At 38.4% G+C, this 24,817-nt stretch overlaps 1 protein-coding gene across 1 annotated transcript in view; it reads left to right on the top strand.

Moving 5' to 3' along the window:
• LOC128642128 (regulator of G-protein signaling 11-like) overlaps positions 1-24,817 on the top strand; it is an 801,065-nt gene that overhangs the window by 441,569 nt on the left and 334,679 nt on the right. Inside the window, exon 6 of the mRNA XM_053694807.1 lies at positions 20,926-20,984. Coding sequence (XP_053550782.1) covers positions 20,926-20,984 — 59 coding nt within the window. The remainder of the gene's footprint in view (positions 1-20,925; positions 20,985-24,817) is intronic.

Consider the following 24,817-nt stretch of genomic DNA (forward strand, 5'->3'; position numbering starts at 1 on the left):
AGGATTGCCTTCATCGTTCTATGCAGCGCCAAAAGTTCCAGGCTGATCGTAGGCGTCTGCCCGCGCCTTCCTACCAGGTTGGTGAGAGAGTTTGGCTGTCTTCCCACAACTTGAACCTTCATGTACCTTCCAATAAACTGGCTCCCCGTTATGTTAATCCTTTTTGAATACTCTGACGGGTCAATCCTGTGGCCTACGCTCTTGACCTTCCTCCTGCAATGCGCATCTCCAATGTTTTTCATGTCTCCCTCTTAAAACCATTGGTTTTTAATCGGTTTACCACTGTGCTGCCTCGTCCCCATCCTATCTTTGTTGACAACCATGAGGAGTATGAGGTCAGCAACATTATTGACTCTCGTATGTCCAGGGGCCGCGTACAGTATTTGGTTCACTGGAGGGGCTACGGTCTGGATGAGTGTTCATGGGTTCCCTCCTCTGATGTTCATACTCTCGCCCTCCTCCATGCCTTCCATGCCCGTTTCTCCAATAAGTCTTTTGTCCTCTCGCGGGGGAGGGGTTGTTGAGGGGAGGGTACTGTCAGGGTTTTTTCCCTGCTTTGTTTGCCATGTGCTGCTGGCAGCCATTTTACTCACCTCTCTTGCTGACTCTGGTGCATACTGTGTTATGCTGCTCATTTCCTGCACTTCCTTTTATGGCCAGACTGGTGTACATCATCCGTGTGAGACAGGATGCAGTCTGAGAATTGTGATGTCATCCCTTATTATTTAAAGGGTCTCTGTTCAGTATGCTTTGCCCTTGCGTTGTCTCAGACCTGTTTGTGAGAGCTCCTGTGTATTACCTGGCTGTCTGACGTCCCTCCTGGTTCCTGATCCCTGACTTGTTCCTGACTCTGCTGTTCTCCTTGTTCCTGATTCCGGCTCGACTGACTACTTGCTTTGGCTCCTGACTCGGCTCGTCTGACTACCAGCTCTGGTTTTGATTCATGGCTTGTTATTTGACTTGTGGACTTTTTATTATTTTTTACTATTAATAAAGGTGTGATTATTTTTGCACTTCTTGTCTTAGTCTGATTCCTGGCATCCTGACAAGGTGTTATGTGCAAACAAAAATTTTTTTAATCAGTTTTATTTATTATTAACATAAATGGGATGTGCTTGTGCTGTTGTGTTTGTGTTTTATAGGATTTGTAATCTATTGTTTGATTATTCCTTCTATACTATTTGTCCTCCTTACATTTCAGAGATGTTTTTTTCATAATAGTTTTAGTGTTATTTCATTCGATTTCTTTAGCATTTTTTAAGGTTTATTTTTTTTATATTGGGATATGCCAGTTTAGAAGTGTATGAGAGTGCCTCCTTTTTAGGGAATAGCCATTTCTGAGACATCATTGTAGTAATATGCATTCAAACACATATCTTCAGACATTTCCCAGAGGCTTTTTGGGACTAGTGGGTAAGAGTAACTTGAGGGGGCTGTGGCCCTAAGGAAATGCAACTGGGAGTGGAGCATCAGATGTTAAGTAGATGGTGCTGGTTTATAGTAGGTTGGGTTGGATGGGGTATATGGGCCTTGAGCAGAGCCAGGACAGTCCTTGCTTTGCTAAGGAAACTAGTGAGTCCCCTAGCCCTGAAGGTGAAGCTGTGGGAGTGATAGAGGACGGAGCTCCCAAACTGTGATATTCCTGCAATATGCAGGATAGTTGGGAACTCTGCAGTTAGACTCCTTAGTGCCTCAGTGTTATTGTATCCTTTGACTGGCTGGTTAAGAGTGCTTCAGTATAGTGCCTTAAACTACTCTCTTGCAGCTAAGAGTTTATTAATTTTGACACTCTTGTGGTTACAGTTGATTATGCTTTTAAAAAGTAGGGATTACTGGGAAATATACTGTGGTGCGTGAACGGCCAGCTTACTCTTTTAGAAGGGAAGTTAATCAGCCATGTCTTTGTGGGGGGAGCAAAAGGGTGAAATGTAACCTTATCCCAGCTTGTTTTCTGTTCCTGTGGTTATGTAGTAAAGGGACACTAAAAGCCAAAATGGAACTTTCATTATTCATATAGAGCATGCAAATAAAAAATCCAATTTACTTCCATTATCAAAACGTGCACAATCTTTTATATGCACACTTTCTGGGGGCACAAACAACTACTGAGCATGTGCAAATGTCCATAGTATATATGTATATATGTGTTGTGATTGTCTGACATCTGTCACATATCTTCAGACATTTCCCAGAGGCTTTTTGGGACTAGTGGGTAAGAGTAACTTGAGGGGGCTGTGGCCCTAAGGAAATGCAACTGGGAGTGGAGCATCAGATGTTAAGTAGATGGTGCTGGTTTATAGTAGGTTGGGTTGGATGGGGTATATGGGCCTTGAGCAGAGCCAGGACAGTCCTTGCTTTGCTAAGGAAACTAGTGAGTCCCCTAGCCCTGAAGGTGAAGCTGTGGGAGTGATAGAGGACGGAGCTCCCAAACTGTGATATTCCTGCAATATGCAGGATAGTTGGGAACTCTGCAGTTAGACTCCTTAGTGCCTCAGTGTTATTGTATCCTTTGACTGGCTGGTTAAGAGTGCTTCAGTATAGTGCCTTAAACTACTCTCTTGCAGCTAAGAGTTTATTAATTTTGACACTCTTGTGGTTACAGTTGATTATGCTTTTAAAAAGTAGGGATTACTGGGAAATATACTGTGGTGCTTGAACGGCCAGCTTACTCTTTTAGAAGGGAAGTTAATCAGCCATGTCTTTGTGGGGGGAGCAAAAGGTTGAAATGTAACCTTATCCCAGCTTGTTTTCTGTTCCTGTGGTTACGTAGTAAAGGGACACTAAAAGCCAAAATGGAACTTTCATTATTCATATAGAGCATGCAAATAAAAAATCCAATTTACTTCCATTATCAAAATGTGCACAATCTTTTATATGCACACTTTCTGGGGGCACAAACAACTACTGAGCATGTGCAAATGTCCACAGTATATATGTATATATGTGTTGTGATTGTCTGACATCTGTCACATGAGATGGGGCAAGGAAAATTGAAGTAACTTTAAAAACTTTCAGACAAAAATCTACCACTCATTTTTTTTTTATTATTATCAGTTATTTGTAGAGTGCCAACAGATTCCGCAGCACTAAAGACATGGTTCTAATATGCAAGGTGACAATTATGGCAGACAAAGGGATAGAGAGCCCTTCCAAGAGTTTCACTGTTGTAAATTATCTCTCATGGAGGTGATCTACAAAGCAGCTAGGCTCATAGGCTTACATGCTAAGGGGGTTCAGGGGGACAGCTAAAGGAGGAGAGGAACTAAGATAGGAAAATGTTAGTGTATATTATATGCATCCCTGAACAGTAGAGTCTTTAAGGAGCGCTTGAACATTTGAAAACTAGGGAAGAGTCGTATAGAGTGAGGCAGAGTTCCCCAAAATTGGGACCAGTCTGGAGAAGTCTTGTAGATAGGAATGTGAGGAAGTAACAAGAAAGGAGGAGAGAAGGAGGTTGTGAGCAGAATGAAGGGAATGGGAGGGAGAGTATCTATGGGAGGGAGAGTATCTGGAGATTAGGTTGGAGATATAGGGGTCGATTTATTCTTAGAGGTGGAGAAGAGGTTAGGGAAGCAGCGGTCTAATGACCGCTGCTTGATAAATACGGACTGCAGGTTTTCTTCTGAGAACCTGCAGTCATAGGGGTTCGAAGCAGACGATGCCTTTGATAAATCGACCCCATAGGGTAGAGCAGTGTTATAAAGAGCTTTAAAAGTTAGAGTCAGGATTTTATGTTTTATTCTGGAGGTTAGAGGAAGCCAGTGAAGTGACTGGCAGAGAGGTGCAGCAGATGAGGAGCAACATGTAAGGAAGATTAGCTTGGCAGAGGCATTTATTATGGATTATGGATTGTAAGGGAGATAGGGAGGCTGGAGTTACAATAGTCAAAGCGGGAAATGATGAGAGAGTGGATTAAAGTCTTTGTTGTGTCTTGTGTAAGGAAGTAGCAAATTTTGGAGATGTTTTTAAGGTTGAAGAGGCAGGAATTGGCCAAAGACTGGATGTGGGGGGTGAAAGAGAGATCTGAGTCAAATGCGACTCCAAGGCATCGGGCATGCGTGGTTGGGGTAATGATGTTATTATCAACAGTTAGAGAAAATGTTATATCAGAAAGACAAAATGAAATATTAGACAGACAGTTAGTGACATGAGTTAGTAAGGAAGGGGATAGGTCTAGTGCAGAGATGTAGATTTGGGTATCATCAGCATACAAATGGTATTGAAACCCATGGCACTTTATTACAGAACCTAAGGATGATGTATACATTGAGAAGAGAAGGGGACCAAGGACAGAGCCTTGTCGTACCCCAACAGAAAGTGGTATAGGGTCAGAGGATGTGCCAGAGAAGGTAACACTAATGGTCCGGTTGGACAGGTAAGAGGAGAGCCATGAGAGAGCTGTGTCACAGATGCTGAAGGATTGGAGGGTGTGAAGCAAGAAAGTGTGGTCAACAGTGTCAATGGTTGCAGACAGATCAAGAAGGATTAACAAAGAAAAGTGACCTTTTGCTGTAATTAAAGGGATACTGAACCCAAATTTTTTCTTTCATGATTCAGATAGAGCATGCAATTTTAAGCAACTTTCTAATTTACTTCTATTATCAATTTTTCGTCGTTCTCTTGCTATCTTTATTTGAAAAAGGCATCTAAGCTAAGGAGCCAGCAAAATTTTGGTTCAGACCATGGGCAGCACTTGTTCATTGGTGCTGTCCAATCAGCAAGGACAACCCAGGTTGTTCACCAAAAATGGGCCGGCATCTAAACTTACATTCTTGCTTTTCAAATAAACATACCAAGAGAATGAAGAAAATTTGATAATAGGAGTTAATTAGAAAGCTGCTTAAAATTGCGTGCTCTATCCGAATCACAAAAGAAAAAATTTGGGTTCAGTGTCCCTTTAAGTCAGTAGTAACTTTAATGTAGTTTCTGTGTAGTGTTGTGGGCAAAATCCAGATTGCAATGGTTTAAGGAGAGAGTTTAATGTGAGGAAATGTGATAAACGTGTATATACAAGCCTTTTCAAAAGTTTTGAGGCAATAGGGGGGTAGGGAAATAGTGTGGTAGATGGATTGGGAAAATGGATCCAGAGAATTACACATTCAGAGTGTTTTTGCATTGTCTTTTTTACTGGATTGAGGAGAATAACGTGAACAGTATGTAGTGTTCGACAGTACATTTAAAACAATTTGTCTAATCCTTACACAATACCAGGATCTAAACATGATGCATTTATTTTGAAAAACATTTAAATTGAAACTACTGTTTCCGTAGTGCCCATCCTACTGTTAATTATTATTGGTCTGCCTCTGAGCAACATTGAGATGCACCTATCAGTTACTGAACATTAGTAGGAAGTTCACAATAGATACTGGCATTTAAGTTTAAAGTTCACAAGTCTCTTTCTGGGCCATTTTTGCACCTTTTAAATTTGTTTTGGTGTTCTTCACCCTCTGAAATCACTGTCTTTTTATCTGCTCACAGCATTAATAATTCTTTAATCTGCTAACTTTGTTAAATTAATTAACCAGCACTCAGTTGGTTTACTTGTATCCTTCCCTCTGATCTTTGTCTAATATTACTTTCTTTACCTGGGTCTCATATATATCTTAGTCTCCAGCTGCCTAGCTGAAATGTCTTCCTGGATAGCTTCCCACTGCCGAAAGCTGAACCACTCTAAAACCAAACTTTTTATTTCTCCCTCTTTCATTCTCTCTATTCCCCAAATCTCACTTACTGTGGACAACTCTGTTATCACCTCTACCACTTAGGTCCACTGCATTGGTATGACACTTGCTACCCACATTAAGTCCTTAGTTAACTCCTGAAAAATATCTCTTAAATTCATCACTTCCTCATTTAATACACAACAAAGATTCTTATTCACTACCTTATTTCTCACCTTGACTACTGCAATTCTATCTTCTCTGGTCTCCAAAGCTATTGCCTGTCCCCACTGCAGTCCATCTTGATATCATTTGTTGAAAAGCATATCTACTAAATAGGATCATTAGCTGCTGATTGGAGGCTGCGCATAGATGCCTCATGTGATTGGCTCACCTATGTGCATGGCTATTTCTTCAGCAAAGGATATCTAAAGAATGAAGCAAAATAGATAATAGAAGTAAATTGGAATTTTGTTTAAAATTGTAATCTCTTGAATCATGAATGAACAATGTTGGGCTTTAACCCCTTACTCTGTACATCAGCTGTTTTTACTTGGAGTTAAATAGCTCGGTTCTTGCTAACAGCAGCGAGACTACGCTATAGCCCAATGCCTCCGGGAATGAGGTTTGCTGAAATAGCGTGTCTTGTAGACTTGTGCAGACAAGAAAATATTTTGTTTTTGACAAAATTTTCATTTAGAATATTCGGGGAAATTAGTTTCCCTTGAATATTTATTTGCTGCACTATTCGGTATTTGTTTAGTTTAAAACAAAACAAATACTGAATTTTAGTTAAATATTTACTTTATTTTTCACTAAAATGAATGTAAATGTTTCAAAGCTACAGCTGAAAAGTTCACCTGTAGCTACAATACTTAAAATAACTTGCTCTGGAGAGCACGCTAACCTGACCCTCTTCTTGCCAGAGTACCAGCCATGCAAGAAGGATGCAGAGAGCGCTAAGCTTCCTGTTAGCACGGCTGGGACACCGGCAAGAAGAGAATAAAATTAGTGCGCTCTCCAGAGCGTGTTAGAGTAAGTTAAAGAAAACAAATGAATACTGATGAAGTTTGTTAGTATTTTTTAATTTTCTTTAAATTTCGCAGTAGATTTAGCGTATCTCATTTTTCACACCGAAAACTCATATTAATCATTTTTTAAAAATCAGGTTTAAAGTGTTAGAAAACTATAGTTTTAATGAAGGTTGCACAAGCGATTGCAAGTGAGCAGGGGCAGAGATGCACAAGCGATTGCAAGCGAGCAGGGGCAGAGATGCACAAGCGATTGCAAGAGAGCAGGGGCAGAGATGCACAAGCGATTGCCAGAGAACAGGAGCAGAGATGCACAAGCAATTGCTTTTCCAATGTTAAATGTAGACAGTGCATGTCATTTCTTAAGTCCTGAATGTGAGTGGACAGGTTCCCTGGCTTGTAACATTGTCTGCTCAATGATTTTTAATTCGGGCCCTTTAACACATGTGCAGGGGTTAAACAAGCAAAGGTGCAATGATAAAATGCTGTAGCAGGTTTGAGCATTGTAATATTGATCTTCTAAATCCATTTAATCCTCTTTGGAAATCCATCACTTTTTCTGAGCGTGTATGTTAAGTTAATTTACCTTCCTTATCTCTTAATTTACTTTTCTACGTCATTCTACTTGTGCCAATTATTTTCCGTCTGCTTTTTTAATTGTTAGTCTGAGAGCTTCTAAATCTTTGTGTAATTTCTATTTCTTGATAACATAAGAGCTGATAAAGATTCTTGCACTGAGTATTTTCATTTAAGGAGTTTTGCAGTCACTTTACAGTAAAATCAAGAAATCTGCTTCTTGAAATAAAGCATGTGCAATAATTGTGTTTTTTCTTTGTAATACTATTATTTTCTATGTATTTATTAATGGCCAGGGATGGGGGTACGCAGCCTTCTAAGATTTTGTTGCACAGGACTACGGATTTGTCAGGTGATCGCTGTTTCCATGGTGATTTTTCCCTAATAGCTATCTTGACATGTTAAAAGGGGACTCTATTTTTCAGAAGGGTTTTCACTTGCACATTTTAGTGCTAAGATGTTAAAGTGCCTTTTATAGCCCAGAGCAATCTAGAAGTCTCCTAGTAGACAGGTGATTGTTGGTAATCACCTGCTACCTAGAGCTTTGGTTTTCAAACATGTCCTCAGACCTCCCCAACAGGCCAGGTTTTCAGGATTACCTTGGATGAGAGCAGGTAAAATAACCAAGTTTACTAATTACCTGATTATTCCACCTGTGCTCTAGTTCAGATATCCTCAAAATGTGGCCTGCTAGGGAGGTCTGAGGACAGATTTGAAACCAGTGACCTAGAGGGATAGGTCTAGACCTAGGTCTAGTACAGGCTAGAGAGTATTACTTAACCCTTGCAACCACTTATGTCACAGGCTTGCCTTGAGTGGCTAGACTGGGACAAACTGTTTGAAGTGATCAGTTAACCCTTTCTGTGCCAAACTGGTCATTGTTGCAGGGTTGGTTAACCCTGTACGTCACACACTGGTTGCAAAATGTACCTCAGAAGGTGCTAGCGATAAAATGCAAGAAGTGGTGGCTCTAGGAATTATTTCTGATGAAGATCCTTGGGAATAACTCTGAATAGATTCTTCATTATTGAGCAGAGTTATCTAGTTTACATAGTCAATCACTGGGCAGAAGGAAATGCATGGACAAATTGAGGGTTCTGTGTGTTTTGAATAAGACCTTGTGATGTGGATGCAAGCTAATGTGTCACAGGAGCAAAAGCCCTTCTAAAAGAGAAGCCCTAATGACAGTAAAGGAAGAACTGAAACAGACTATTTATTATGTTAAGACCTCCAAGAAAGGCTGAGGCAAATTAGTGTGTGGAAATGTTGAAGTCTTTCGTGATTCAGATAGAGCATGCAATTTTAAGGAACTTTCTTATTTACTCCTATTATCAAATTGTCTTTGTTCTCTTGCTATCTTTATTTGAAAAAAAAAAGGCATCTAAGCTAAGGAGACAGACAGTTTTTTGGTTCAGACCCTGGACAGCACTTGTTTATTGGTGGGTGAATGTATCCACCAATCAGCAAGAACAACCCAGGTTGTTCACCAAAAATGGACCGGCTTCTAAACTTACATTCTTGCTTTTCAAATAAAGATACCAAGAGAATGAAGAAAATGTGATAATTGGAGTAACTTTGTAAGTTGCTTAAAATTGCCTGCTCTATCTGAATCACGAAAGAATTTTTTTTTGGGTTCAGTGTCCCTTTAAGTTGAAGGATATGTTGCAGGTTAGCAGTCAACGCTCAGAAGGCAGAAGAGCCAAGGCTTTTTATTAGCTGAAGAGAGAGTGCTGTGCTGCAGACTGAGGGCCTGATGCCTCACTAGTATGAAGAAAAATCCCATTTAAAAAAAAATGAAGCATTATATTGTAATGTAGGTGTCTCTCTTTCACATTCAGAAACCTGTAAACCGAGATAAACAGCCCCAAAGCTAAAATTTGCCTTTCTCATTTTTTTAGAGGGACTTTGCAGCATGAAGAACCATCTTAGATAATCTCACCAAAGTAGAGAGTGTTAGTTCATCTGCCCCTGAGAGACCAGGATTATTTTATATGATTTAAAGTGACAGTCAACACCAGAATTTTTGTTTTTTAAAAAGATAGATAATACCTTTATTACCCATTCCCCAGTTTTGCATAACCAACACGGTTATATTAATATACTTTTTACCACTGTGATTACCTTGTATCTAAGCCTCTGCAAACTGGCCCCTTATTTCAGTTCTTTTGACAGACTTGCATTTTAGCCAATCAGTGCTGACTCCTAGGTAACTCCACGTGCGTGAGCTCAATGTTATCTATATGACACATGAACTAACGCCATCTAGTGGTGAAAAACTTTCAAAATGCATTTATATATGAGGCAGCCTTCAAGGTTTAAGAAATTAGCATATGAGCCTACTAGGTTTAGCTTTCAACTAAGAATACCAAGGGAACAAAGCAAAATTGGTGATAAAATGAAATTGGAACGTTCTTTAAAATGACATGCCCTATCTGAATCATGAAAGTTTATTTTGGACTTGACTGTCCCTGTAATGTATAAATAATCATCATTGCACTTGTAATTTGTTTTAAATGAGGGTCTATGAGCAAATTGACTATATTTGATGTAACAGTCACTGATGATTTAAATTATTTTCTATTATAAGCATCAAATGTTAACTGACTGCCAGACAATTCTTGTAGGAAAATAGTTAATCAGGCTACATTAATACTTACCAGATTGTAAATAGGTACAAGAAAGAACAGGTTTTTTTTTTTAAAATGAGGCTAATGACTTTTACTAATTCACCAGATGTATTTAGAGTTGACCTATATGCTATATGAATGCTTTTTGGTAGGTCACTGACAGTATCTTTGAATGGCAACTGTTGAAATATATCTTCCTCACCAATCTATATGATCACCTTGGCTTGTCCACCTCCAGTGTGATTTGTGTACTTGCATTTTTTAATATTGTAGTAATATATTTTTTACAATTTATTTATTTAGGGCTAGCTTACAAGTAGAGTGCAGAATATCACTTTTGCGAAAACGATATTTGCGCTCCACTGAGTAATACCAGCGCACGCAAATGCGAATGCAAGCTCACGTTCACATTGCTGCTCACTAGTGTGCGCTTCCATAGGCTCCAATGGGAGCCTCCTTCTCATGCCGTCTCTCACGGCACAGCAAAAGGCGTAAGTCGCACAGCGATGGCAGTAAATTGTAAATATATATGATTATGACTATATACATATAAGTCATATCTATACTAATACATCAATAAAAACAGTGTATGGAATAATCATTTATTACAAACATAAAAGCAGATGTGGGACATCTCCCAAAACGGCTGCAGTCCGTTTAAGTTTAAACATCTAAAATAATATATGTAGCAGCATCTATAAACAATAAACAACTTTAAAATCTAAAAGAAACATAAAAAATATATCCTGTGTTCTTCGTTGTAATGTCCACAAACTAGAATGAATATGGCAAATCACAGTTGTGCCTATAAATGTGTGTGTGTGTATCTGCATGTGTAAGTGTATGCTATGTAGTGTGTGTGTGTCTGCATGTATAAGTGTATGCTATGTAGTGTGTGTATATATCTGTATGTATAAGTGTGTATCTGCATGTATAAGGGTATACTGTGTAGCGTGTGTGTATCTGCATGTGTAAGTGTATACTATGTAGTGTGTGTGTGTTTTTTATCTGCATGTATAAGTGTGAGCTATGTAGTGTGTTTTAGATAAAAGATGAACCTTTAAGAATAGTGTAAGAGCAAAGAGGTAAACCAATTCTTCTCAACTTGGTATAAGGCAAACAGGAACACCCAGCTCTCCGTATCAATTATCAGCCAGATTCACTTTACTAGGGTGAGACTTATGTAGTTTTATAATTCGCCCTCTTTAGAGTAAGAAAAACTCTTAGAGAAAAGATACTGCAGCAATTACACTCTTTATTTCTACACACTGCTGCACCTTGCGCAGACCAGTGTGGATAAGATAACAGCAGCACCTTCCAAATGGCGTCTCAGAAACATCAAATTTCACTTCAAACAGTTAGTTTATGGCTTCACTCACCCCTGTAGAGAGTCCGGCTTCAGTTTCCAGCCTCTGTGGAACTAGCTGCGATATTTACTCACAACTCTTCTGTTCCTTCCCGTGTCCGGCGTCTCGAAGCAGCTCCTTGGCTGGCGCCAGATTCTCTCACACGTTGGAACACTAAGTCAGCAGACCGGAAGTGGGAGGCGGCTCCATATGTGCCTATTTGCAGCTCCGTGTTGGTATTAGTATCGAGAGTGGAAGTGTATAGACAGGACTGCCCCAAAACAAAATCCTGGAAAATGTAATCCTATAGTAGCGGACTCCTGACAATCCACAATAAATGATATATGAAAAGAGCAAGGAAGTCCATTCTCCGGATTTAATTAAAAGTTCCTTTTTATTTGGTATTAGTTAAAAAACAGGCATAGAATAACAGTGCAAAGATGCAAAGCCAGCACAAAGTCTGACCGGTTTCGGTCAAAAGACCGTAATCATAGACTAAAATTAAAACATCTGTTTCAATCCTAAATAGGATGTAAAACTGCGTGATTGGTTAAAATCATCAACTGTCTTAGCACCTTAGGTTGTGTGATTGTGGTAAGTGATTTACCAGTTAACCCTTGATAAGCACAGTGGGACAAACATGGATATATACAAATTAGCATTGATAAATGAATAAAATGCATGCTAGTATTAACATTGATTAAATGCTACCTTGGATAAACACTATATACCAGAGCTTTGACCAAACATATATCACGCATACCTAGATATTTGGTTACAGATACTTAAGATACTAAAGGAGCATTTTATAAACAGTCATCTCTTAAAGGGACCACACAATCTAACATAGCGTTAAAGAAACTATATTTCTGAACAGACCCATAAACAGAATTAAAGGGACCTTTTATGAACAGTCATCTCTTAAAGGGATATCACCACACATCCTATAACTGCGGTATGGAATCTATACTTCTGAATAAATTAGGGCCTCCTTACAAGTAACCAACTATATTAGGTTTATACAGATAATGGTAATTATTAAATTTATAGCTCACATTCGTAACCAATAGTTAGTGTTGAGGGAAGTGATGGTATCCAAACAATTGCTCATTATATTAAATAGTGACTACCTGTACATCATTCTCTTGTCTAATTTACCTCACATATAACTCTGTACAGTAATTTAATATGTTAGGAACAATATATCCCAAACAATAAAGTTTGCAGAATAGATGAGGAGGAGAGACCAACAAACGGGAACAAACTACCCCATAGATGCTTTATCTTTCTCACAATATTTAATGATATAATTATTCACATAGTAACTATTAATGCTTGGGTGGCCAATAGTTTATTTTATTTGTGTATCAAGCTACAATATATGATTAGATGGAAATGATAATAATAATCAACTCTGGACTTATCTGTGCCAGTAGTTAATTATATCATGTTCTGAATTGAACCCTGCTGGTATCAAACTTTTCAGTTTGAAAATCCAGTAGGTCTCTTGTCTGTTTAAGACTGCTTGTCTGTCCCCTCCTCTAGGTTTCTTTGGGATCTGTTCTATTGCTTGCCACTCAAAGCTAGTTACATTCTGATTATGCATTTCAAGGAAATGCCTTGATAATGCAGAGCATGGTTTGTCTCCTGATATATAGGACAGATGTTCTCTATGTAGTGTGTGTGTGTGTGTGTGTGCATGTATAAGTGTATGTTATGTAGTGTGTGTGTGTGTGTGTGAATGTGCATGTATAAGTGTATGCTATGTAGTGTGTGTGTGTGTATCTGTATATATAAGTGTATGCTATGTAGTGTGTGTATCTGTATGTATGTGTATGCTATGTAGTGTGTGTATCTGTATGTGTAAGTGAATGCTATGTAGTGTGTGTATGTGTGTGTGTGTGTATCTGCATGTGTAAGTGTATGCTATGTAGTGTGTGTATGTGTGTGTGTGTGTGTGTGTGTATCTGCATGTGTAAGTGTATACTATGTAGTGTGTGTGTGTGTGTGTATCTGCATGTGTAAGTGTATACTATGTAGTGTGTGTGTGTTTGTATCTGCATGTATAAGTGTATGCTATGTAGTGTGTGTATCTGCATGTATAAGTGTATGCTATGTAGTGTGTGTGTGTGTGTGTGTGTATCTGCATGTGTAAGTGTATGCTATGAAGTGTGTGTATCTGCATGTGTAAGTGTATGCTATGTAGTGTGTGTGTATCTGCATGTGTAAGTGTATGCTATGAAGTGTGTGTATCTGCATGTGTAAGTGTATGCTATGTAGTGTGTTACTGTGCATTTTTGCTGACTTTAAAGATGTGAATCTAGAATATTATTGGGGAATGCAGAGAGCAGTTTTAAAGAATCTATTATTAAATGTCCAAATAAGATAAAAAATATTTAGCACTGTCTCTGCAAAGGCTAATTAAATACAGAGCTCACATAGCTATACCAGTGGTTTGAGCTTGTGTTTGATTTGCTGCCTAACAGCTAGATTACGAGTTTTGAGTGCTATAGGGATTTTAACGACTGCCAGAAAAGCGGCATTATTTCACCTCCCTATAGCGCTGGTATTATGAGTTTTAAAAATGCAGGCTTGCGCAGACTAAATGGTTGCGTTGAGCTTCATACCGCACCGAAAACAAGCGCTGCTTTGACGTGCTTGTGCACAATTTCCCCATAGACATCAATGGGGAGAGCCGGGAAAAAAAAAAAGTCTAACACCTGCGTTCGTGGAAACAAAAGCTCCGTAACGCAGCCCCATTGATGTCTATGGAGAAAAAGAAAATAATGTTTAAACCTAACATAAACCCAGAGTCTAAACACCACTATTCTGCTGCCCCCCAACATCGCCGCCACCTACATACAGTTATTAACCCCTAATCTGCCGCCCCCAACATTGCCACCCCCCACATAATGTTATTAACCCCTAACCTGCTGCCCCCAACATCGCTGCCACCTACATAAAACTATTGACTTAAAATAAAAAATGGAAATAAGGGAGTCATTTACCAATATTTTAGCTATGTGTAATAATATCAAACTAGAGGTGCAGACCCTATATAAGTATAGCAAACTATTAAAAATAGGGAGAAAATAAGGAGAAGTAGTCCTTATAAAAGATAGGGAATTCAGCACTCTCATATACACATTTTAAGAGACAGAGATATAAATATCTCAAGGTATCAACCTAAGTATTTAAGATAAAAGGGATCTAAGTGTGGAGCCAGGTGGAAACCCAGAATAAAGACTTGACAACTAGCATGCTTGCAAGGCACTCAGAATTTTATTATTTACAAAAAGCTCTGTCTCTTTAAATGTGTATATGAGAGTGCTGAATTCCCTATCTTTTTATAAGGACTACTTCTCCTTATTTTCTCCCTATTTTTAATAGTTTGCTATAAAACTATTAACCCCTGATCTGCCGCTTCTGATGGCGCCGCCACTATACTAAAGTTATTAACCCCTAAACCTCTGGCCTCCCACATCACTACCACTAAATAAATCTATTAACCTCTAAACCTAACCCTAACGTAACCCTAAGCCTAACCCTAACACCCACCCATCTCAGAGGAGAAGAAAAAAGTGAAAAAAAAAAAATAGAATTAAAAAAAGGTTAGCCATAAAATAGATATTGAACCAAAAAAAGAAACGTGAATCCAATATAGTTGATACCTGTAAAAATAAAATTCACATAGTACAGTACCATTTACAATAATATAAGGACTAATAGAAATAGGCTTACCCTATTTGCAGATATTTTTTTTCACTTTTTTCTTCTCCTCTAAGAGGACATCTAATTAGATCTACTGGACATCACTAACTTGGAATTTACAACACTAGCGGCTAGATTTAGAGTTTTGTCGGTAACGACCTGCGTAGCTAACGCTGGCTTTTTTCTGGCCGCGCCTTTAAAATAACTCTGGTATTGAGAGTCCATATAATGTCAGCGTTAGGCTCCAAAAAAGAAGCGTAGAGCATATTTAACGCAACTGCAACTCTCGATACCAGAGTTGCTTACGGCCAGCCTCAAAAACGTGCTTGTGCACGATTCTCCCATAGGAAACAATGGGGCTGTTTGAGCTGAAAAAAAAAACTAATACCTGCAAAAAAGCCGCGTTCAGCTCCTAACGCAGCCCCATTGTTTGCTATGGGGAAACACTTCCTACGTCTGCACCTAACACTCTAACATGTACCCCGAGTCTAAACACCCCTAACCTTACACTTATTAACCCCTATTCTGCCGCCCCCGCTATCGCTGACCCCTGCATATTATTTTTAACCCCTAATCTTCCGCTCCGTAAACCGCCGCTACATACATTATCCCTATGTACCCCTAATATGCTGCCCCTAACACCGCTGACCCCTATATTATATTTATTAACCCCTAATCTGCCCCCCACAACGTCGCCTCCACCTGCCTACACTTATTAACCCCTAATCTGCCAAGCGGACCGCACCGCTATTATTATAAAGTTATTAACCCCTAATCCGCCTCACTAACCCTATAATAAATAGTATTAACCCCTAATCTGCCCTCCCTAACATCGCCGACACCTAACTTCAATTATTACCCCCTAATCTGCCGACTGGAGCTCACCGCTATTCTAATAAATGTATTAACCCCTAAAGCTAAGTCTAACCCTAACACTAACACCCCCCCTAAATTAAATATAATTTTAATCTAACGAAATTAATTAACTCTTATTAAATAAATTATTCCTATTTAAAGCTAAATACTTACCTGTAAAATAAACCCTAATATAGCTACAATATAAATTATAATTATATTATAGCTATTTTAGGATTTATATTTATTTTACAGGTAACTTTGTATTTATTTTAACCAGGTACAATAGCTATTAAATAGTTAAGAACTATTTAATAGCTAAAATAGTTAAAATAATTACAAATTTACCTGTAAAACAAATCCTAACCTAAGTTACAATTAAACCTAACACTACACTATCAATAAATTAATTAAATAAAATACCTATAATTATCTACAATTAAACCTAACACTACACTATCAATAAATAAATTAAATACAATTCCTACAAATAAATACAATGAAATAAACTAACTAAAGTACAACAAATAAAAAAGAACTAACTTACAAAAAATAAAAAAATATTTACAAACATTGATTGGATCAGCCAATCGGATTGAACTTGATTCTGATTGGCTGATTCCATCAGCCAATCAGAATATTCCTACCTTAATTCCAATTGGCTGATAGAATCCTATCAGCCAATCGGAATTCGAGGGACGCCATCTTGGATGACGTCATTTAAAGGAACCGTCATTCGTCGTTCAGTCGTCGGCCAGGATGGATGTTCCGCGTTGGAGGTCTTCAGGATGCTGCCGCTCCGCTCCGGATGGATGACAGTAGAAGATCCCGCTTGGATGAAGACTTCAATCGGATGGAAGACCTCTTCTTGCTCCGCTTGGATGAAGAATTTGGCTCGGCTGGGTGAAGACGACTCAAGGTAGGGAGATCTTCAGGGGCTTAGTGTTAGGTTTATTTAAGGGGGGTTTGGGTTAGATTAGGGGTATGTGGGTGGTGGGTTGTAATGTTGGGGGGGGTATTGTATGGTTTTTTTTACAGGCAAAAGAGCTGAACTTCTTGGGGCATGCCCCGCAAAGGGCCCTGTTCAGGGCTGGTAAGGTAAAAGAGCTTTGAACTTATTTAATTTAGAATAGGGTAGGGCATTTTTTTATTTTAAGGGGCTTTGTTATTTTATTAGGAGGCTTAGAGTAGGTGTAATTAGTTTAAAATTGTTGTAATATATTTCTAATGTTTGTAAATATTTTTTTATTTTTTGTAACTTAGTTATTTTTTATTTTTTGTACTTTAGTTAGTTTATTTCATTGTATTTATTTGTAGGAATTGTATTTAATTTATTTATTGATAGTGTAGTGTTAGGTTTAATTGTAGATAATTATAGGTATTTTATTTAATTAATTTATTGATAGTGTAGTGTTAGGCTTAATTGTAACTTAGGTTAGGATTTATTTTACAGGTAAATTTGTAATTATTTGAACTATTTTAGCTATTAAATAGTTCTTAACTATTTAATAGCTATTGTACCTGGTTAAAATAAATACAAAGTTACCTGTAAAATAAATATTAATCCTAAAATAGCTACAATATAATTATTTGTTATATTGTAGCTATATTAGGGTTTATTTTACAGGTAAGTATTTAGCTTTAAATAGGAATAATTTATTTAATAAGAGTTAATTAATTTCGTTAGATTAAAATTATATTTAATTTAGGGGGGTGTTAGTGTTAGGGTTAGATTTAGCTTTAGGGGTTAATACATTTATTAGAATAGCGGTGAGCTCCAGTTGGCAGATTAGGGGTTAATAATTGAAGTTAGGTGTCGGCGATGTTAGGGAGGGCAGATTAGGGGTTAATACTATTTATTATAGGGTTAGTGAGGCGGGAGTGAGGCGGATTAGGGGTTAATAACTTTATTATAGTAGCGGTGAGATCCGCTCGGCAGATTAGGGGTTAATAAGTGTAGGCAGGTGGAGGCGACGTTGAGGGGGGCAGATTAGGGGTTAATAAATATAATATGGGGTCGGCGGTGTTAGGGGCAGCAGATTAGGGGTTAATTATTGTAGGTAGGTGTCGGCGATGTTGTCGGGGGCAGGTTAGGGGTTAATAAATATAATATAGGGGTCGGCGGTGTTAGGGGCAGCAGATTAGGGGTACATAAGTATAACGTAGGTGGCGGTCGGCAGATTAGGGGTTAAAAAAATGTTATCGAGTGGCGGCGATGTGGGGGGACCTCGGTTTAGGGGTACATAGGTAGTTTATGGGTGTTAGTGTACTTTTGAGTACAGTAGTTAAGAGCTTTATAAACCGGCGTTAGCCCAGAAAGCTCTTAACTACTGACTTTTTTCTGCGGCTGGAGTTTTGTCGTTAGAATTCTAACGCTCACTTCAGACACGACTCTAAATACCGGAGTTAGAAAGATCCCATTGTAAAGATAGGATACGCAATTGACGTAAGGGGATCTGCGGTATGGAAAAGTCGCGGCTGAAAAGTGAGCATTAAACCCTTTTTTGACTGACTCCAAATACCGGAGGTAGCCTAAAACCAGCGTTAGGAGCCTCTAACGCTGGTTTTCACGGCTACCGCCAAACTCCAAATCTAGGCCTAGGAGACTTGCGTTTGGGTATAAATTGGACACAATTATAGAGGACACATTATTTATCACTGGACACTAACCACTACTGGACACCTTTTATATTTAATATCTGAGGATATTACACTGTTATCACACAGTAATCACTGGCCATTTTTTTATAATATCTGAAGACTTAACTTACTCTGTTTTGTTTTTATTTTATATTATTTTGTTTTTGCCTTGTTTTCTTAAAATTTTGTATAGGGTTCCCTATTATATGTATTTTGAATAAATGTTAACTACATCAATTTGACTAAAACCGTACACTTAGATTCTCTTTTTTTAGATTTATATAGATTTTTTAGCCTGTATAGTTCATTAGATACTTTAGCCAATTTGGCGCTCCCTCCTTCTATACCACTCCAGTTGCATATGCAGGCAAATTGCTGGATTATCACTCCAGTTCCATATGCAGGCAAATTGCTGGAGCTCAGAAACTCCAGCTCTTGGCTGTAACTTAAAGGGACATTAAACCCCAAATATGTATTTAATTTTTCAGATAGAGAATACAATTTAAAAAAAAGTTTCCAATTTACTTCTATTATCAAATTTGCTTCCTTCTCATGGTATTCATTGTTGAAGAGATACCTAGGTAGGTAGCGTGCACATGCCTGAAACACTACATAACAGGAAATAGTGCTGCCATCTAGTGATTCTGCTAATGTATAAAATTGTTGCACACTCCTGAGCTTACATCCTTGCTTTTCAACAAAGGATAACAAGAAAACTAAGAAAATTTGATAACAAATTGGAAAGTTTTTTAAAATTGTGTGTCTGAATCATAAAAGAAAAAAAAAAAAAAGGGTTTTATGTCCCTTTAACAGCCGAGACTGCTCAAACTTCCTGCAGCTCTGACGTGTATATATACGTCATGCGATACGATAAGCAAAGTATCCCACGATGTATATGTATGCATAATGGGTAAAGGGGTAAAAGGAACATGAAACACTACATTTTTCTTTCATGATTCAGATAGAGCATAGAATTTTAAATAACTTTCTAGTTTACTTTTGTTATCTAATTTTCTTCATTCTCTTGGTATCCTTTGTTGAAAAGCATACCTAGGTAGTCTTAGGAGCAGAAATGCACTTCTGGGAGCTAGCTGCCGATTGGTGTTGCTGATTGATGGTTGCACATATATGTATCTTATTATTTGCTTACTGAGGCGTTTACCTAGCTCTTAGTAGTGTATTGTTACTTTTTATTATTATTTTAATTACGAGTTAAATTAAGAGGGCATGAAACCCAGCATTTTTCATTCATAATTCAGATAGAGTGTAGAATAAAAAAAAAATGATGCTTACCTGATAAATTTCTTTCCGGATATGGAGATATGACTTTATTAAGAATTTTATTTATATTACTTTGGTCTTGTGATTTTTTTTTAAGCCCCGTCCCTGCTCCTGCCCACCACATTTCAATTTTTTCACGGGGGAGGCTGTCCCTCTTGAATTTTGAAATGTTGGGAGGTATGAGTAAGTCTCCTGACTTGCTGTATGTTCGCAATTTCAGGGTATTTGTGGATGCAAACAGAAAGAACCAATGTCTCCTAAATAAGATCCACAAGATATTTAGTGATACTCACAAGCTTCTCTTGCTTAAGGTTTCAGCTGGATTTGGAATTTACTGAACGTAGCAAGCCGTTCTCACAGCTAGCTCGTTCACTTCCGATTTTACCTCAGCGTTCTCCCAGCGTGCACGGAGCCAATTGCGTGATATGTAATTCTTGTGGTCTGATTGGCTGGAGGAATATTTAAAAAACAAAATCTTTCAGGCTATTTGTAATCCTTATGACGGTACACAGCTTACATAAGATTAACGCATTTCCCCATATAGGCATTTATCAAGTTCTAATGCTGTGTAAGTTGTGCTGTCTTTTATAAGGAAAGTCCAATATTATTGGTCATTCGTGCACAAAACGAATCCTTTTATCTTTATTTTTTAATAAAGTATATCACACTGTATTTTGGGGGCATTTGTTGGACATTTATAAAATTAACCAGAGATCTGATCTCTGGTTAATTTTATAAGCACTAATTGCTACCGTGGTAGCTATAATCAGACACTTGTAATGGTTGATTATTTAATCGGGCCCCCGCAAACTGCAAATTTGCCCGTTTGCGGGTGCATGATGAATTAGTGCTCCACTTGTAATCTAGCCCTTAATGTGTATTTATCTTTTTTTATTATTTTATTTACAACACTTTCATAATCACCCCTCTCCCCCTCCCACTAACTTTGTACATTCTGACACTCACACCCTAATGCACAACTCATTCAGTCTCGCAGTCACTTACAGTCAGACCGTATGATGGACACTCGCACTGTTCTGTGTGGTTTGTTAGTGTGAGTAACTGTTAAAATGGTGTTTGTAAAACATGAATGCATGTAGGCCTAATAACTTGTGACAAAATAAATATGCTATAAATAAAACTGACAAACTAAATGTAATATTAATACATGCTTTTATCTATGTTTTATTTTTAGCAATTTATCTGGCAAAGAAAATTATTAGAAAACAAGGAGATTTGGTTGACCATGAAAAGGTAAATATGTTTATGGATACATTGTATAAAGATTGTTATTATACTATTTATATAAAAAGTCACCTGAAACAATAGAATATGGAGCGCAAAAAACAAGCAGAGGAGTACTGGAGTATGGTCTAAATAATTTTATTAATTACCCATAAAAAGCTTTACTAAACATACCTATTAATTTACCTAAAAAACTATAAGATCAAATAAATAGGAATATGGCTTAAATATTGAAGGGACGTCTCCCTTTATAAGAATACTGTGGCAATATAAAATACAGTTAAAAAAGCATGACAGAAAACCAGTTATTAAAACAATGGTATCTATGAACCAAAATATTAACAGCAAGGTACTAATGAAATATTAAGTAAAATATAGCAGTGCTATGGTATAGTAAAATCAGCTCAAAACATTGGTGGATAGACGCAAGTGGTATATCTAGTTTATATGATTGCCTTATTAAGCCACTTAATGCTACCACCTTATATCTCCACTCTTAACAAGTGATATCCTTAGGGGTTCTGACTCCTAAATGTATGTCAGGCAATGGACAGTGCCGATATCGGCATGTAAGTCAAAATTTAGCAAAGCCGTAATCGTCATGTAAGTCAAAGTTTAGCAGATCACCAAGGAGTTGTACTGTCCCGTTCGTGTGTAGTAGGATATTACCTTACTTGTGTATGTTCTTCTTAGATTTAGGACACTTAGCCATAATCGCAGCTCACATCAGCGTCGTGCTCCGCGGTATTCTCTTCACTGTGGTGTAGTGCAGTCACGTGATGAGTGATGTCACTGGGAATCAGGAAATCCTTAGAATTAGATACTGACAGCATAAGTTCAAGCACTATAGAGAACAAGTAGTGAATGGCCGTTCAAATTTTTCAGCTCCTTAGACCACTGTCTGTATGCCAGACTCCTCAGGTATTGGAAAGTGCTTAAAAGATATAGCGATGTATCTGGTTGTTTACGTGTTTCGGCCACAATGCAGGACTTTATCATAACATGATATGCATCCTTGATGTCTGCCAATTTAAATACCCCTCCTTCGTATCCCATTTGTCTATTTTGGGCTTTCGATTAAAGGTGGATTAGCTTTATTATTCATAAGGTGGATTTGTTGTATATAGAAAATGTATTTTAAAATGTTTTTAGACTGCTTGATTTTTTCATTTATATGCACATAGAAGTCTTACGGCTAGATTTAGAGTTTTGTCGGTAAGGACCCGCGTAGCTAACGCCGGCTTTTTTCTGGCCGCACCATAAAAATAACTCTGGTATTGAGAGTCCACATAAAGGCTGCGTTAGGCTCCCAAAAAGGAGCGTAGAGCATATTTAACGCAGCTTCAACTCTCGATACCAGAGTTGCTTACGGACGCGGCCAGCCTCAAAAACGTGCTCGTGCGCGATTCCCCCATAGGAAACAATGGGGCTGTTTGAGCTGAAAAAAAACCTAACACCTGCAAAAAAGCCGCGTTCAGCTCCTAACGCAGCCCCATTGTTTGCTATGCGTAAACACTTCCTAAGTCTGCACCTAACACCCTAACATGTACCCCGAGTCTAAACACCCCTAACCTTACACTTATTAACCCCTAATCTGCCGTCCCCGCTATCGCTGACCCCTGCATATTATTTTTAACCCCTAATCTGCCGCTCCATAAACCGCCGCTACTTACATTATCCTTATGTACCCCTAATCTGCTGCCCCTAACACTGCCGACCCCTATATTATATTTATTAACCCCTAATCTGCCCCCCACAACGTCGCCTCCACCTGCCTACACTTATTAACCCCTAATCTGCCGAGCGGACCGCACCGCTACTATAATAAAGTTATTAACCCCTAATCCGCCTCACTAACCCTATAATAAATAGTATTAACCCCTAATCTGCCCTCCCTAACATCGCTGGCACCTAACTTCAAACATTAACCCCTAATCTGCCGACCGGAGCTCACCGCTATTCTAATAAATGTATTAACCCCTAAAGCTAAGTCTAACACTAACACTAACACCCCCCTAAATTAAATATAATTTTAATCTAATGAAATTAATTAACTCTTATTAAATAAATTATTCCTATTTAAAGCTAAATACTTACCTGTAAAATAAACCCTAATATAGCTACAATATAAATTATAATTACATTGTAGCTATTTTAGGATTAATATTTATTTTACAGGCAACTTTGTAATTATTTTAACCAGGTACAATAGCTATTAAATAGTTAAGAACTATTTAATAGTTACCTAGTTAAAATAATTACAAAATTACCTGTAAAATAAATCCTAACCTAAATTACAATTAAACCTAACACTATACTATCATTAAATTAATTAAATAAAATACCTACAATTACCTACAATTAAACCTAACACTACACTATCAATACATTAATTAAATACAATATCTACAAATAACTACAATGAAATAAACTAACTAAAGTACAAAAAATAAAAAAGAACTAAGTTACAAAAAATAAAAAAATATTTACAAACATAAGAAAAATATTACAACAATTTTAAACTAATTACACCTACTCTAAGCCCCCTAATAAAATAACAAAGCCCCCCAAAATAAAAAATGCCCTACCCTATTCTAAATTACTAAAGTTAAAAGCTCTTTTACCTTACCAGCCCTGAACAGAGCCCTTTGCGGGGCATGCCCCAAGAAGTTCAGCTCTTTTGCCTGTAAAAAAAAACATACAATACCCCCCCCACAACATTACAACCCACCACCCACATACCCCTAATCTAACCCAAACCCCCCTTAAATAAACCTAACACTAAGCCCCTGAAGATCTTCCTACCTTGTCTTCACCATACCAGGTTCACCGATCGGTCCAGAAGAGCTCCTCCGATGTCCTGATCCAAGCCCAAGCGGGGGGCTGAAGATGTCCATGATCTGATAGAAGTCTTCATCCAAGCGGGGCAGAAGAGGTCTTCCATCCGATTGAAGTCTTCATCCAGGCGGCATCTTCTATCGACATCCATCTGGAGCGGAGCGGCAGCATCCTGAAGACCTCCGACGCGGAACATCCATCCTGGCCGACGACTGAACGACAAATGACGGTTCCTTTAAATGACGTCATCCAAGATGGCGTCCCTCGAATTTCGATTGGCTGATAGGATTCTATCAGCCAATCGGAATTAAAGTAGGAATATTCTGATTGGCTGATGGAATCAGCCAATCAGAATCAAGTTCAATCAATGATCGGAACAGCCAATAGAATGCAAGCTCAATCTGATTGGCTGATTGGATCAGCCAATCGGATTGAACTTGATTCTGATTGGCTCATTCCATCAGCCAATCAGAATATTCCTACCTTAATTCCGATTGGCTGATAGAATCCTATTAGCCAATTGGAATTCGAGGGACGCCATCTTGGATGACGTAATTTAAAGGAACCGTCATTTGTCGTTCAGTCGTCGGCCAGGATGGATGTTCCGCGTCGGACGTCTTCAGGATGCTGCCGCTCCGCTCCAGATGGATGTCGATAGAAGATGCCGCCTGGATGAAGACTTCAATCGGATGGAAGACCTCTTCTGCCCCGCTTGGATGAAGACTTCTACCAGATCATGGACATCTTCAGTCCCCCGCTTGGGCTTGGATCAGGACATCGGAAGAGCTCTTCTGGACCGATCGGTGAACCTGGTATGGTGAAGACAAGGTAGGAAGATCTTCAGGGGCTTAGTGTTAGGTTTATTTAAGGGGGGTTTGGGTTATATTAGGGGTATGTGGGTGGTGGGTTGTAATGTTGGGGGGGGGGTATTGTATGTTTTTTTTTACAGGCAAAAGAGCTGAACTTCTTGGGGCATGCCCCGCAAAGGGCCCTGTTCAGGGCTG

Source organism: Bombina bombina, chromosome 11 (assembly GCF_027579735.1).
Source record: "Bombina bombina isolate aBomBom1 chromosome 11, aBomBom1.pri, whole genome shotgun sequence".
Taxonomy (NCBI): domain Eukaryota; kingdom Metazoa; phylum Chordata; class Amphibia; order Anura; family Bombinatoridae; genus Bombina; species Bombina bombina.